We start from the raw sequence: 12,491 nt of genomic DNA, 5'->3' as shown, positions 1-12,491 counted from the left end.
TTTCTGGGTTTCTGATAAAACCTAAGAAACAGATCAATGTTACTCTTGCATAACCATATACCTATATTTCTGAAGCCATTCTTTCCAGTGTTCTCTGTTAGTGTTTATTAGGTCTTCATTACTGGAGCCCTGGAGCTTGTCATGCTTTTCAATGCGTTCCAGTTCTTTGTTTATGTTTGCTTTTGTTCCAATCAAGGCAAATAACTGGGGGTTGCTCTGTGCCAACATCAGCAACACAGAGAGTTGCCTGGAAGCAAAACACACATGTAAGCAAGAACAGATCACTAATCAGGTACCAAGTAAAGAAAAGGTTGCAATCGCCAAAAATAACGTTAATCAAGTCTAGGTAAGGTTTATAAATGTCCCTTATGGATTTCTAGCACTAAAAAAACCTTAATATGCATTTGCACTTCTTATTGGCTGACTGGCAGTCTGCGGACTATATACTGTATAAGTGGCAGAGTGCTGTCAGTGAGCATTTAGGTTTTGTGTTCGGCAAGTTGAAGGAGTGGTGGGGGCGAGTTCCTGGTGGTGGTAGCTCCAGGGCTTGCCTGCACTCCCCTATTGTGTTACATATTGATTTGGGGGTCCCGAGTAGTGGCAGTGCTCGGAACCCCCGCATGTCATGTGCTCTAGTGTTTGCTTATAAAAACCTTAAAGGGATACTGTAGGGGGGGAGGGGGAAAATGAGTTGAACTTACCCGGGCCTTCTAATGGTCCCCCACAGACATCCTGTGCCCGCGCAGCCACTCCCCAATGCTCCGGCCCCGCCTCTGGTTCACTTCTGGAATTTCAGACTTTAAAGTCTGAAAACCACTGCGCCTGCGTTGCCGTGTCCTCGCTTCCCCTGATGTCACCAGGAGCGCACGGCGCAGGCACAGACCATACTGGGCCTGCGCAGTACGCTCCTGGTGCCATCAGCGGGAGTGAGGACACTGCTACGCAGGCGCAGTGGTTTTCAGACTTTAAAGTCTGAAATTCCAGAAGTGAACCAGAGGCGGGGCTGGAGCATTGGGGAGTGGCTAGAAGCCCCGGGTAACTTCAACTCATTTTCCCCTGACCCCCTACAGTATCCCTTTAATATATCAGGTCCATACTGTTAAGTTTTGCTGTAGCATTTGCACAGAATATGTGCAAGATTAACTAGAACTGTTCTTATAGTACGGATGGTGTGGCAATGCATTATTCTGACATGCAAACGTATTCCAAAGAAGTTTAAAGAAGAGCTCTACTCCAAACAAATGCCCTGTATTCTAGAGGTAAGCCAGATTTGCCCAATAGTAAAATGCTGCGGCAAATGACATGGGAAGAGGAAGGTTTGAGTTTTTCTCCTACATCAATTTTTATGATTTGCATAATTATTAACTGGTTGGGACTTTTAATCCAACACACCAGCTACAGTTGAATTTCATAGTACTAGAATCCCTCTGCAATCTCTTACAAGCAATGGAAATCCCATCTCTCAATGTTAAAATCCAGCAAAAAATGATCAATGATAACCTAAAGTATGAGATATATATACACATACACACACACACACACACACACACACACACACACACTTCAGAAAACACTAGTAAAGCAGTGCATATCTCTGCTTTGCTCGCTGTTTCAGTACCTTATGGTGCCTATACATGATACATTAGTGAAAATCTATAAGGATTTTTTTGTTATACTGAGAAAAAAAGTAAACGATTACTTTTTTGATAAAAAATCTGATCGGACATGTTGGAAAAATCTGGGTTATGGTGCCCATATATGGTACAATTTTTTTCATCCAATCTTAACATGTATGGGCACCATAATGGTTTGTGAAATTGTATAGTGTATGGTAGGTTGTATAAGAAAATACTATTAATAGATAAACCAACCTTTTCTTCATATCAGATATTTATAAACTGTTCGACCAAATGGAATAAAATCGATCACATTTCTCTGATCGAAAAACCATAAGAATGATCAGTCAGATAATTTGGCAGTTGCAAGGAAGCGATATCTGGTTTATCACATGCAATGTTTCACATCTGGACTTGTAAATTAAAATGTTCACTGCAAAAATCCTAAGGATTTGTATCTGGGTTCTGAAAACCAGAATTTGGTAGTATTCTGTATACTAAATCATTGACTTTTGACTTATGAGCAAGAAATCATCATTTTAACCTTCTGAAAAACTACAGCTGCCACTATACAAATGTTGAGTCCTTCCTCATGTAGCTGATGCTCTAGAAATACTATGCAGAACATATACCCCAGAAAACAGACTACACAAAGGAGAATGCTTACAAACGTCTAACAAATGGTGCTCGACTCCCACTAAGCTCTCTACAAGGAAAAAAGTCCTGCAGCATTTTTGTGTGTTTCTGAAACTATTCAGCCTCAATGTTAAATATAGGAAAGTGGAAAATCGCTCTGAAAAGCGCTACAACAGATTTTCCAAGCGTTTTTGTTACAGAGGCTATTCAGTTCCAGCTCTACTGTAACAAAAAATAAAACTGCTACACCAAAACTTCCCTAAAATCGCTAGGTATTAGAAAATTGCTAGGCAAATACATAGAATTGCTCAGAAAAATCACTTCAAAAAGTGCTGCATGTTTGCGATTATGCTAGTGTTTTTTGGTGTGCACTGGCCCTCCATGAACCAGCTAGAGTCCCGTGGGCCAAACAGAGATCCTCTTTAAATACTGCAGCCGCCAGTGAAATATTTTAGAATGCAAGTAGACACTTCACCTTGGATCCATTTGAGGCTTGGAAGCAAGTTTCAGTTCCTCCAGAGAAGAGCATTGCTCTATGATTGTAGTCAAGAAGTCATCAATGTCAGAAGCTATTCCAGAGAATTTACTGAGGATGCGAAATGTGTTTGTAAAATCTGAGCCTACAAGACATTATCAGAGAAACAATTCATCAATCACTTGTGCAGTGTCATGTAAAACAGCATAAAGTTACTGCTATCAAGATTAACACTTGCGGAAGCCTATTACAAGAGTTAAGCTGGCCACTAACGTTCCAATTTCTAGCGAAAAATCGTTCGAGCGATCAGAAATTGTGATCGGACGAAAAATCGTTCACTACACCATCAACTAACCAATCATTGCTTCCTATCTATCACGATCACCAAGAAAATCCAAATTTTCGTTCGACGAAAATTCATTCGGGCGACATTTTTTTCACTCGTTCATAATCGATTGTGTCCATCAATGGAGATTATTTACAACCAATCCGATCAGAATTTCTGATCGCTCAAACGATTTTTCGCTAGAAATTGGACCGTTAGTGGCCAGCTTTACACTTGAATTTTGTTTAATCACATAATTCACACGTGCTATAATATTTGTTCTGCAGTTTAAGTGCAAGAACAAACTATGTAATCAAGTTTGGGGCTTAGTAATAAAGACAATTTGTACTGAATATGGCTGGCTACCACAGATCCTCCACAATGCCTTCAACTGTCAGTACACATCCTTGCTATGTACAGACTCACACTCGTTTGCTTGGTGTATGAGCCATGGCCAAACAGTTACAGAAGTACAGGATGCCTCTGCCACAGCAAGGGAAATACTGACAATGCAGTAATCTTTGCACAGGCAGCCATGGGGTCTCACAGCTTGGCTAGTGGGACAATAATGGTAATAAATGGCTTATTATAGCAGTTCTGTAAACAGACAGCTTTTGTTTCCATTTTTACTGTCAAACTTCCGGCATAGCATGATATATTATACTACATAACAGCATGGACATTAGAGCCAATTAATAGCATGGCATGCATCCAATAATTGCCCCCTTCCAATACTAAAATCTTGGATGGCTACCATATTTACATTTAAGCAATACCAGTTGCCTGGCTGTCCTACTGATCCTCTGCCTCTAATACTTTTAGGCATAGACACTGAACAAGCATACAGATCAAGTGTTTGTCAGATCTGACCAGATTAGCTGCATGCTTGTTTCTGGTGGTATTCAGATGCTTCTGCAGCCAAATAGATCAGCAGGGCTGCCAGGCAACTGGTATTGTTTAAAGGATACCCGAAGCGAAAATAAACTTATGAAATAAACGATTGCATCTACCCTTCTCTTAAAAATGACCTTTGAAGATATTCCAGTTTTATTTTATGTTTAAATCTACTTTAAGTTTTAACTGCGTTATTGTTTTTGCTCAATGACACATTCATTGAAGTATGCCAGAGCTAAAATCTATGAACTATTAACCCTTTTTATCTATTTCCTGCTCTCAGAAGCCATTTTCTGCTAGGAAAGAGTTTTATAGTTGGAAATTCTTATCAGTTAGGGTCACACTGTAGTCACTTCCTGACTGAGTCAGCCACTTACATACCTGATATTTAACTCTTTCAGGCAGAGAAAAAAAAAAAAAAAAAAGGACCACAGCATAGTTATTAGTGTGCTTGGCACTGTACATACCCATGTTTATCTCATGTAACACGACACTTCGGATATCCTTTAAAAGGAAATAAATATGGCAGCCACCATATGCCTCTCACTTCAGGTTCCCTTTAAACAGCAGTTAAGCAGCAGCATTTGGCATGGCAGCACTGGAGACTGCTGTCTTTTTCACAGGGCTATTTGTGCCTAAAGTCAAGTCTCAATCTGCTTGTTATAAGTTAGTGGAGCTTACCAGAAAGCGATGATGTCCCAATATCACGCATTGCCCAAACCAGCAAAAAAGGCACTCCTGTTCCGATGTGCTGCTCACTTCTACAGTTTCTTAGCAGAGGTGGGGTTTATAAACTGTTAACCTTGACAGCAGGGTCTGCTAAGAAGGGATTTTGTCCTAAAACTGGCTACCCTTGTTACCACACTTAGCTGCTTCCACTGCCACCATCTCGTTATGTGACATTGCTGACATGATTAGCAGGAAAAAGGGGTAAAGAGGCACCCAAGGTGAATAAAATACATTAAAAGCAACTAAGGCGCCTTAAATTAGGCTACCAGCATTTAGTGGCACTTTATTTGGCTTGAAGAAGTGGGCGAGTTCCCACAAAACACGTTGCCTGTGCTTTTCTTACTAAATATCCATTCCTATATGGGCGTTTCATCATTGAGGTAAGCCACCTCATTTATTTATATTGCAGTTGCTTTTAATGTATTTTATTCACCTTGGGTGCCTCTTTACCCCTTTTTACTGTCTCACCCCATCCGTGGGGTGCTCCTACACCTAACCACTGGTGATCTCTGACACTACCTTGTTTGATAGTGTGTAAGAGTTTTTTCAAGAAAGCGACCTTCACCAAGTCTCCTGGTACCCCGAGGAGTCGTGGTTGTGCATCTCCACCTGCCTGCAGTGATCGGTGGCCCTTCTGCAACCCACCTTTGTATTTCAACATCATTTAATTTATTCATCAATCTCTGTGACGTACTGCACCATCTGGGCTCCCGTTGTCTCTGTGTTTCTTTCCGTAGGGTGCATATACTCACCCTCAACCTTCTTATGAATAGCAGGAACTGGTCTAAGCAACAGTTGGCCATATGGAGCAATTTAGTTAAAGAGGTGGGCTAAAGGCACAATTTAGGATTGAGGCCCGAGTCTCACTTCATAAGTAAATGGACACAGGTTCAGGTCAATCATTTGACAGAACATTTTATCCTGAAAGCCCGTCATTCCTCTTTTAAATAGCACTCCTGGTCAAGTCCAAAGTACCTCTTACCAAAACACTTCTGTTACACAAAAATCCTTCATGAGATTTTTTGCAGCTTTGTTTATCAACCTGTTTTTAGAATTTGCCTTGTTCAGATTTGCATTTAGTTGGATTTTAGCATGCCATGAATACGCAGGAATGGAACTTATGTTTATGCAGTTAGAGGTTTTATGATAAATCCCGCCCAAGGTTTTTACATCAAGACAACAGACAACTATGTAGGATATTGCAAGTGTGATCCAAATATTGAAGTTCAAAGGCATTCTGAAATTCCGGCAGAGATATCTGACTTTGTAGCTCCAATTCCTAAAGGCTTGTACAGGTGGCCCCCGACTCTCCCAAACACGCTGCTCATGGATCCAAGCTGCCGGATCTACTCGGCCAAAGACATTGTTCTCCTCCTTGCCCCACCCACTCCCCCATGCACCACTCCGCTACCCTTAAATTTAACAAAAGATGTTGCTAACCTCTAGGCTATTGAGTCCGTGCAGGACTTGGCCCCTACCTGTAATACGAGAGATACAGTCCCGATACATGCAGGGGACAGAAACCATGAATCAGTACTAGCCTTGAGAGGAGTGGCAACTTTTATTACCTTTCAGGTCTGTTGAAAATTTCAGTCCGTGTTCCACTTACATTGTACAATTCTTTGTGATGATATTAATCTTACCTGTAAGATTCATAGTCTCCAGTAAATCAGAGATGAGTTTGGAATCTTCCTCCAGTTCTAGCTGAAGACCCAGTTTGTTCCTCATTTTTACCATAAAGTGTCTTTGGAATTCTGCATCATATTCTTCTTCAAGTATATTTTTACTTATGCCTAAAGGCAGTTCTGGGACCAGAGCCTCAGCAAACTTTCCTAAATTCCACTTGCAGATCTCTGGCTGCTTGTTGTAGGCATAACGTCCCATATTATCAGAGCCATTACAAATATGATCTGGATCATACCTAAGACATACAAATCATATATCAGTCACAAAATAAAATTACATGGAATGTACAGAGATCAGTCCCTGAAACATAATAAAATGTATAAACTATAAAAGAATGGCTGTTAAATATACATTGATCAGCCAGAACATAAAAAGCCAGCTTCCCTTATACTGTGAATGTCTCCCTTGTGCTAGGAAAACAGCTCTGACCTTTTGAGGCATGGACTCTACCAGCGATCTGAGCAGAATTTAAAAAAAAAAGGGGGGGGGGGGGCAAAACTCCTCCTAAGGGAGGTTTGTGTGCACTGTGGGGAATAAAGCAGGAATTTACTTATGTGGGCGGGCTGCTCAATAGCACTCCTTGTCTGGATGCTTTCATCTTCTCTCCCACATGACGCAGAGCAGCAGGTTCCCACTGGGTAATCGGTCGTGCAATACATGCTGGGAGATGTAGATCCTATTGATGTTATTACAGTTGAACCACATCAACGGGACATCTCCCGGTATGCATTGCGTGGCCGGGGACATACAAATAACCAACAGGAACCTGCGGCTATACAGCCAAAGAAAAAGGTGATGCATTAGTTCAAGCCTCCTTCTTCCACTACTCCATGGTCCGGTTCAGTTATTTATGTTCCTGTCGCAGGCACTCATGGCGGTGGACAGGGTTCAGCATGGGCAATCTTGAATGCTCTGTTTATAATGCTGACCACACACAGATTTGAGGGCCTATCTGACTGAAGCACAGAGCCAATTATGTTACCCAATCCATCTTCTAGCTCGGCTTTTGAGTAATTAACTCTTTAGGGCCAGCATTTCAGCTAGAGTTCAAACAAATTTGTACTTTAAAGGGGCACTACAGCGAAAAACTGTAAAATTTAAAATATGTGCAAACATATACAAATAGTTTTTTTCCAGAGTAAAATGAGCCATAAATTACTTTTCTCCTATAATGCTGTCACTTACAGTAGGCAGTAGACATTTGACAGAAGTGACAGGTTTTGGACTAGTCCATCTCTTCATAGGGGATTCTCAGCAAGGCTTTTATTCTTTATAAAGAAATTGCCAAAAAAAGGATTTAAACAATGATGCTGGCCAGTTTCCCTGCTCCCTACACATTTTTTTGACAGTTGCACAGGGCAACTGCCATTCACTAAGTGCTTTTGAAAATAAATATATCCCTGAGAATCCCCTATATAGAGATGGACTAGTCCAAACCCTGTCACGTCTGTCAGATTTCTACTACCTACTGTAAGTGGCAGCAACATAGGAGAAAAGTAATTTATGGCTCATTTTAGTCTGGAAAAAATGTACTTCTCATTTGTATATGTTTGCACATATTTTAAATTTTACAGTTTTTCGCTATAGGGCCCCTTTAACCTCCCTGGCGTTCTATTAAAATCGCCAGGGAGGCTGCGGGAGGGTTTTTTTTAAATTAAAAAAAAACTATTTCATGCAGCCAACTGAAAGTTGGCTGCATGAAAGCCCACTAGAGGGCGCTCCGGAAGCGTACTTTCGATCGCCTCCGGCAATCGAAAGTAACAAGATAGGCCGCAATGAGCGGCCTATCTTGTTTCGCTTTCCTCGTCGCCATGGCGACGAGCGGAGTGACGTCATGGACGTCAGTCGACGTCCTGACGTCAGAGCCGCCCGATCCAGCCCCTAGCGCCGGCCGGAACTGTTTGTTCCGGCTGCACTGGGCTCGGGCGGCTGGGGGGACCCTCTTTCGCCGCTGCACGCGGCGGATCGCCGCGGAGCGGCGGCGATCGGGCAGCACACGCGGCTGGCAAAGTGCCGGCTGCGTGTGCTGCTTTTTTCAGAATCCAAATCGGCCCAGCAGGGCCTGAGCGGCGACCTCCGGCGGCATACCCCGAGCTCAGCTCGGGATTACCGCCAAGGAGGTTAATGGTGGCCACCAGGATTCTATTGACTAATGATACTTGTGAACAGAGAGCAATGTTATCAAAGGTTACAGACATACAAACCTGTCCAAAAAGCCATAAGGTCCATAATCAATAGTAAGTCCAACAATACTCATGTTATCAGTATTCAACACACCATGGCAAAATCCCACACACTGCCATTCGGCAACCAATCTTGCAGTTCTCCTTGTTATCTAGAAGGAAAATTGTGTTTAATACAAATATCAAACCACAGTGCACAGCATTGGGCATATGGGACGACAATCATGTGGCATTGGGGACTGAAACACTACATTTAGGGATTTTGACTTTTTTTTTTTTACAGTAATAGACCCAAATACATATTTAGAAAACATTATTGCAAGGGGTCCTCTACAGCATCTTTAAAATACAAGCAAAGACCCGAAGTGGAAAAGAATGCAGTCTCAAAAAGGTCAGTGCACACTCTCCTCCCTCCCCAACATTAAGCAGGGTACCACATATTAAACTAACAGTTTACTACAAGTAACAATTAATTGAATTATCTTGTGTGTTTATACCCCACTTTAAATGTTACCCATGAGAGAAAGGTCTCAGAAAACATGAGGTGCTTTGAAGCCTGCTACATATGGGGCTTTGTAGCTGCACAGTACCCAAGATGATCACTCTCCAATGCAGGAAGAACCTTCTTAGCATTGTGAGCATCAGAACTGGACTGTGGAAATGGAAGACGGTAGACTGGTCTGATGAATCATATTTTCTGGCAGGTTGGACTAGTGACTGCTTTGAATGGATCTGCGGGATATGCTTGGAAAAAAAACCCAAAACAAAATTAAAAACACACAAAACTTGCAGTTTAAATGATGAATTGATTGCCAATATCTTTGTGCCAGATACCACAGGACACCTTCAGAGGTCTTGTGGAGTACATGGCTGGATAGAGGAGAGCAGTTTTGGCAGCACAAGAGGAACTATACAATAGTATGCAAGGTAGTTTTTATGTTTTGGTTGTTTGTTAAATTAAAGATCATGATTCAAATAGAAACTGATATAGCATATACTACTCCTGCATACAACAATGGTCCTGACTCCTCCAGCTGACAGGAACATCACTGATGAACAGTTACAGAACCATGCTTTGCACCATTTATTATGCAGTCATCCTGTCTGAGGGGTGGGAGGTGTTTGAGGCAAAATTTACTTTACGATAAAAAGCCCAAAATTACTTACGGTAATTTCTATTCCAGAAGTCGGAAGGACAGCAACCCTGAGATATGTCTCCTTCCACATTCACTGGACAGGAACTAGATTAAACAATTTGCATAATTAGATAGGCAGGGCATACACACACACCTATATATATATCGTCATTTCCTTACCCCCTCAGTTAATAAAAAAGACTCCGCACATAATGATGCTTCCAATAACTTTTAATAGAAATAGCGGTGGGTAGTAAGGGTGCTGTCCTTCCGACTTCTGGAAAAGAAATTACCGTAAGTAATTTTGGGCTTTCCCAGAACGTCTCAGGACAGCAACCCTGAGATGATAAACAAGAATAATATTTAGGGAGGGATTACAGCCTGCAACACTTTCCTGCCGAACGTTAAGTCGGCACTAGACAATACATCTAGCCTATAATGTCTCACAAAGGTGTTCTGACTTGACCAGGTGGCTGCCTTGCAAATTTGCTCAACTGATGCTCCTGCCCTCTCTGCCCAGGAAGTTGATACTGCTCTGGTAGAATGAGCTCTGACAGTCGAAGCCAGCTGTTTGCCTTGTTGAGCATAAGACAGAGATATGGCCTGTTTGATCCATCTGGCTATGGTTGATTTTGAGGCCTGTTTACCCCTGAATTTTCCGGCGAATAACACTAGTAATGCATTGGAAATCCTCCAGGACTTAGTACGATGAAGATACTCCAGAAGACATCTCTTGACATCTAGGCAATGTAACTTCTGTTCTTTCTGATTGGAAGGGTTATTACAAAAGGAAGGCAGGAAAATTTCTTGAGACCTGTGGAATTTCGAAACCACCTTGGGTAGGAAAGAGGTATCTAGACGAAGTGTAATTCTGTCGTCGCTTATAACACAATATGGTTCCAGAATTGACAGTGCCTGTAATTCCCCCACTCTTCTGGCTGATGTTATTGCTAGAAGAAAGGCCGTTTTGATAGTTAAAAGTTTATCAGAACTATCCGCCAGTGGTTCAAAGGGTGGCTCACATAACCCTTGCAGAACAGTGTTCAGATCCCAAGACGGTACTCTGTTATGAATCGTTGGTCTAATTCTCTTAAGTGCCTTGAAGAATCTGATGACATCTTCTTCTTCTGCCAACTTTCTGTCAAGAAAGACTGTCAATGCTGAAACTTGTACTTTCAATGTACTACTACTTAGACCTTTTTGGAAACCCTGTTGAAGAAATTCTAAAACTGAATTGGAATGACCAGTGTCTCTAGAATTCACCTCACACCAATTGCTGTATACCCTCCAGGCTTTAGAGTATATTTGGCGCGTCACCTTCTTCCTACTTTGTAACAGTGTTTCCGATAATTTATTCGAAAAGCCCTTACTTTTCAGTATTTGCCATTCAGGCTCCATGCTGAAAGATGAAGAAGGCTCAGATTGGGATGCACCGCCGGTCCCTGAGTTAACAGGTCCTCCTGATCTGGAAGGATCAGATGATCCGAAGCTAATCGTTGTAGCAGAGCAAACCATGGTCTTTTTGGCCAATACGGGACAATCAAGATTGCTTCCGCCTGGTCTCGATAGATTTTGTTCAGTACTCTGGAAATCAAATGTAGAGGCGGAAAAATGTACATTCTGTGATGGCTCCAGCTGATCGAGAAGGCATCTACTATCCACGGCTCGTCTTGGGGACAAAGGGAGCAAAACCTCTGGCATTTCGCATTGTTCCTTCTGGCGAATAAGTCCACCTGAGGAATCTTCCAGTATTCTGTTAACTGGCGAAACACCTGGTCGTTGAGACTCCACTCGTCTTGGGACAGATTGAATCTGCTCAGGTAATCTGCTAGGCAATTTAGTGTTCCCTTTAGGTGAACTGCTCTTATGGATTTGAGATTGCGTTCTGCCCAATGCAGAATCCTTGACGCCTGCTGTTGCAGCGACCTGCTTCTTGTACCTCCCTGGTGATTTATGTACGCCACCACTGTACTGTTGTCTGTACGTATCGTCACATGGTTTTCTGATATATGTACTTTGAATGCCAGTATGGCCTCCCAAACTGCTTGCAGCTCTCTGCTGTTTGAAGACCTGCTGCTGATATGGCTTGACCATTTTCCCTGAGCTGTCAGAGAGTTCAGGTGCGCTCCCCATCCCCAAGAGCTCGCGTCTGTCGTTATGATGCACTGGGTTGGAAACTCCCAAAGATTCCCTGTTATCAGATGTTGTGGCTCCATCCACCACAGTAGTGACTGCTTGACACTCCAAGGAATTATAACTCTCTTGTCCAGAGAGGAGAGACGCTTGTCCCATTTCGACAGGATCCAACTCTGAAGACTTCTGGAGTGTAATTGGCCCCACTGTACTGCAGGGAAAGATGAGGTTATTGTGCCCAACAAGGCCATCGCTTTCCTCAGGGATATAGTTTTCAGATTCTGAAAGGAGAGAACAGATTTTAACAACAGAGAAAATTTTTTATCTCTTATTAGTGGTACATATTTCAAACCCCAAAAATTCCATCCTTTGGAGAGGCTGAAAAGATGATTTTTCCCAATTAATTAACCACCCCAGTGACTGAAGGAAGTCTATTGTGGACTGAGTCTGGGACCCCACCGATTCAACAGAAGGTCCCCATATAAGTAAATCATCTAGGTAAGATATCACTTGAACAGACTGAAGTCTAAGTTCTGCTAAGAGTTCTGCCATGATTTTTGTGAATAGCCATGGAGCCGATGATAACCCAAAGGGAAGGGCGACAAACTGAAAGTGTCTTACCTCTCCTTGTAACATCACTGCAAATCTCAGGAACTGCTGTGAGTGCAGATGAATAGG

At 42.3% G+C, this 12,491-nt stretch overlaps 1 protein-coding gene across 1 annotated transcript in view; it reads right to left on the bottom strand.

Moving 5' to 3' along the window:
• The window catches only part of SELENOO (selenoprotein O), a 43,748-nt gene that overhangs the window by 17,194 nt on the left and 14,063 nt on the right, over positions 1-12,491 (bottom strand). Inside the window, exons 4-7 of the mRNA XM_068276351.1 lie at positions 8,566-8,696; positions 6,319-6,596; positions 2,728-2,872; positions 62-247 (exon numbers count right to left, since the gene is read on the bottom strand). Coding sequence (XP_068132452.1) covers positions 62-247; positions 2,728-2,872; positions 6,319-6,596; positions 8,566-8,696 — 740 coding nt within the window. The remainder of the gene's footprint in view (positions 1-61; positions 248-2,727; positions 2,873-6,318; positions 6,597-8,565; positions 8,697-12,491) is intronic.

Source organism: Hyperolius riggenbachi, chromosome 3, assembly GCF_040937935.1.
Source record: "Hyperolius riggenbachi isolate aHypRig1 chromosome 3, aHypRig1.pri, whole genome shotgun sequence".
Taxonomy (NCBI): domain Eukaryota; kingdom Metazoa; phylum Chordata; class Amphibia; order Anura; family Hyperoliidae; genus Hyperolius; species Hyperolius riggenbachi.
This window is presented reverse-complemented; position numbering and strand designations above follow the sequence as displayed.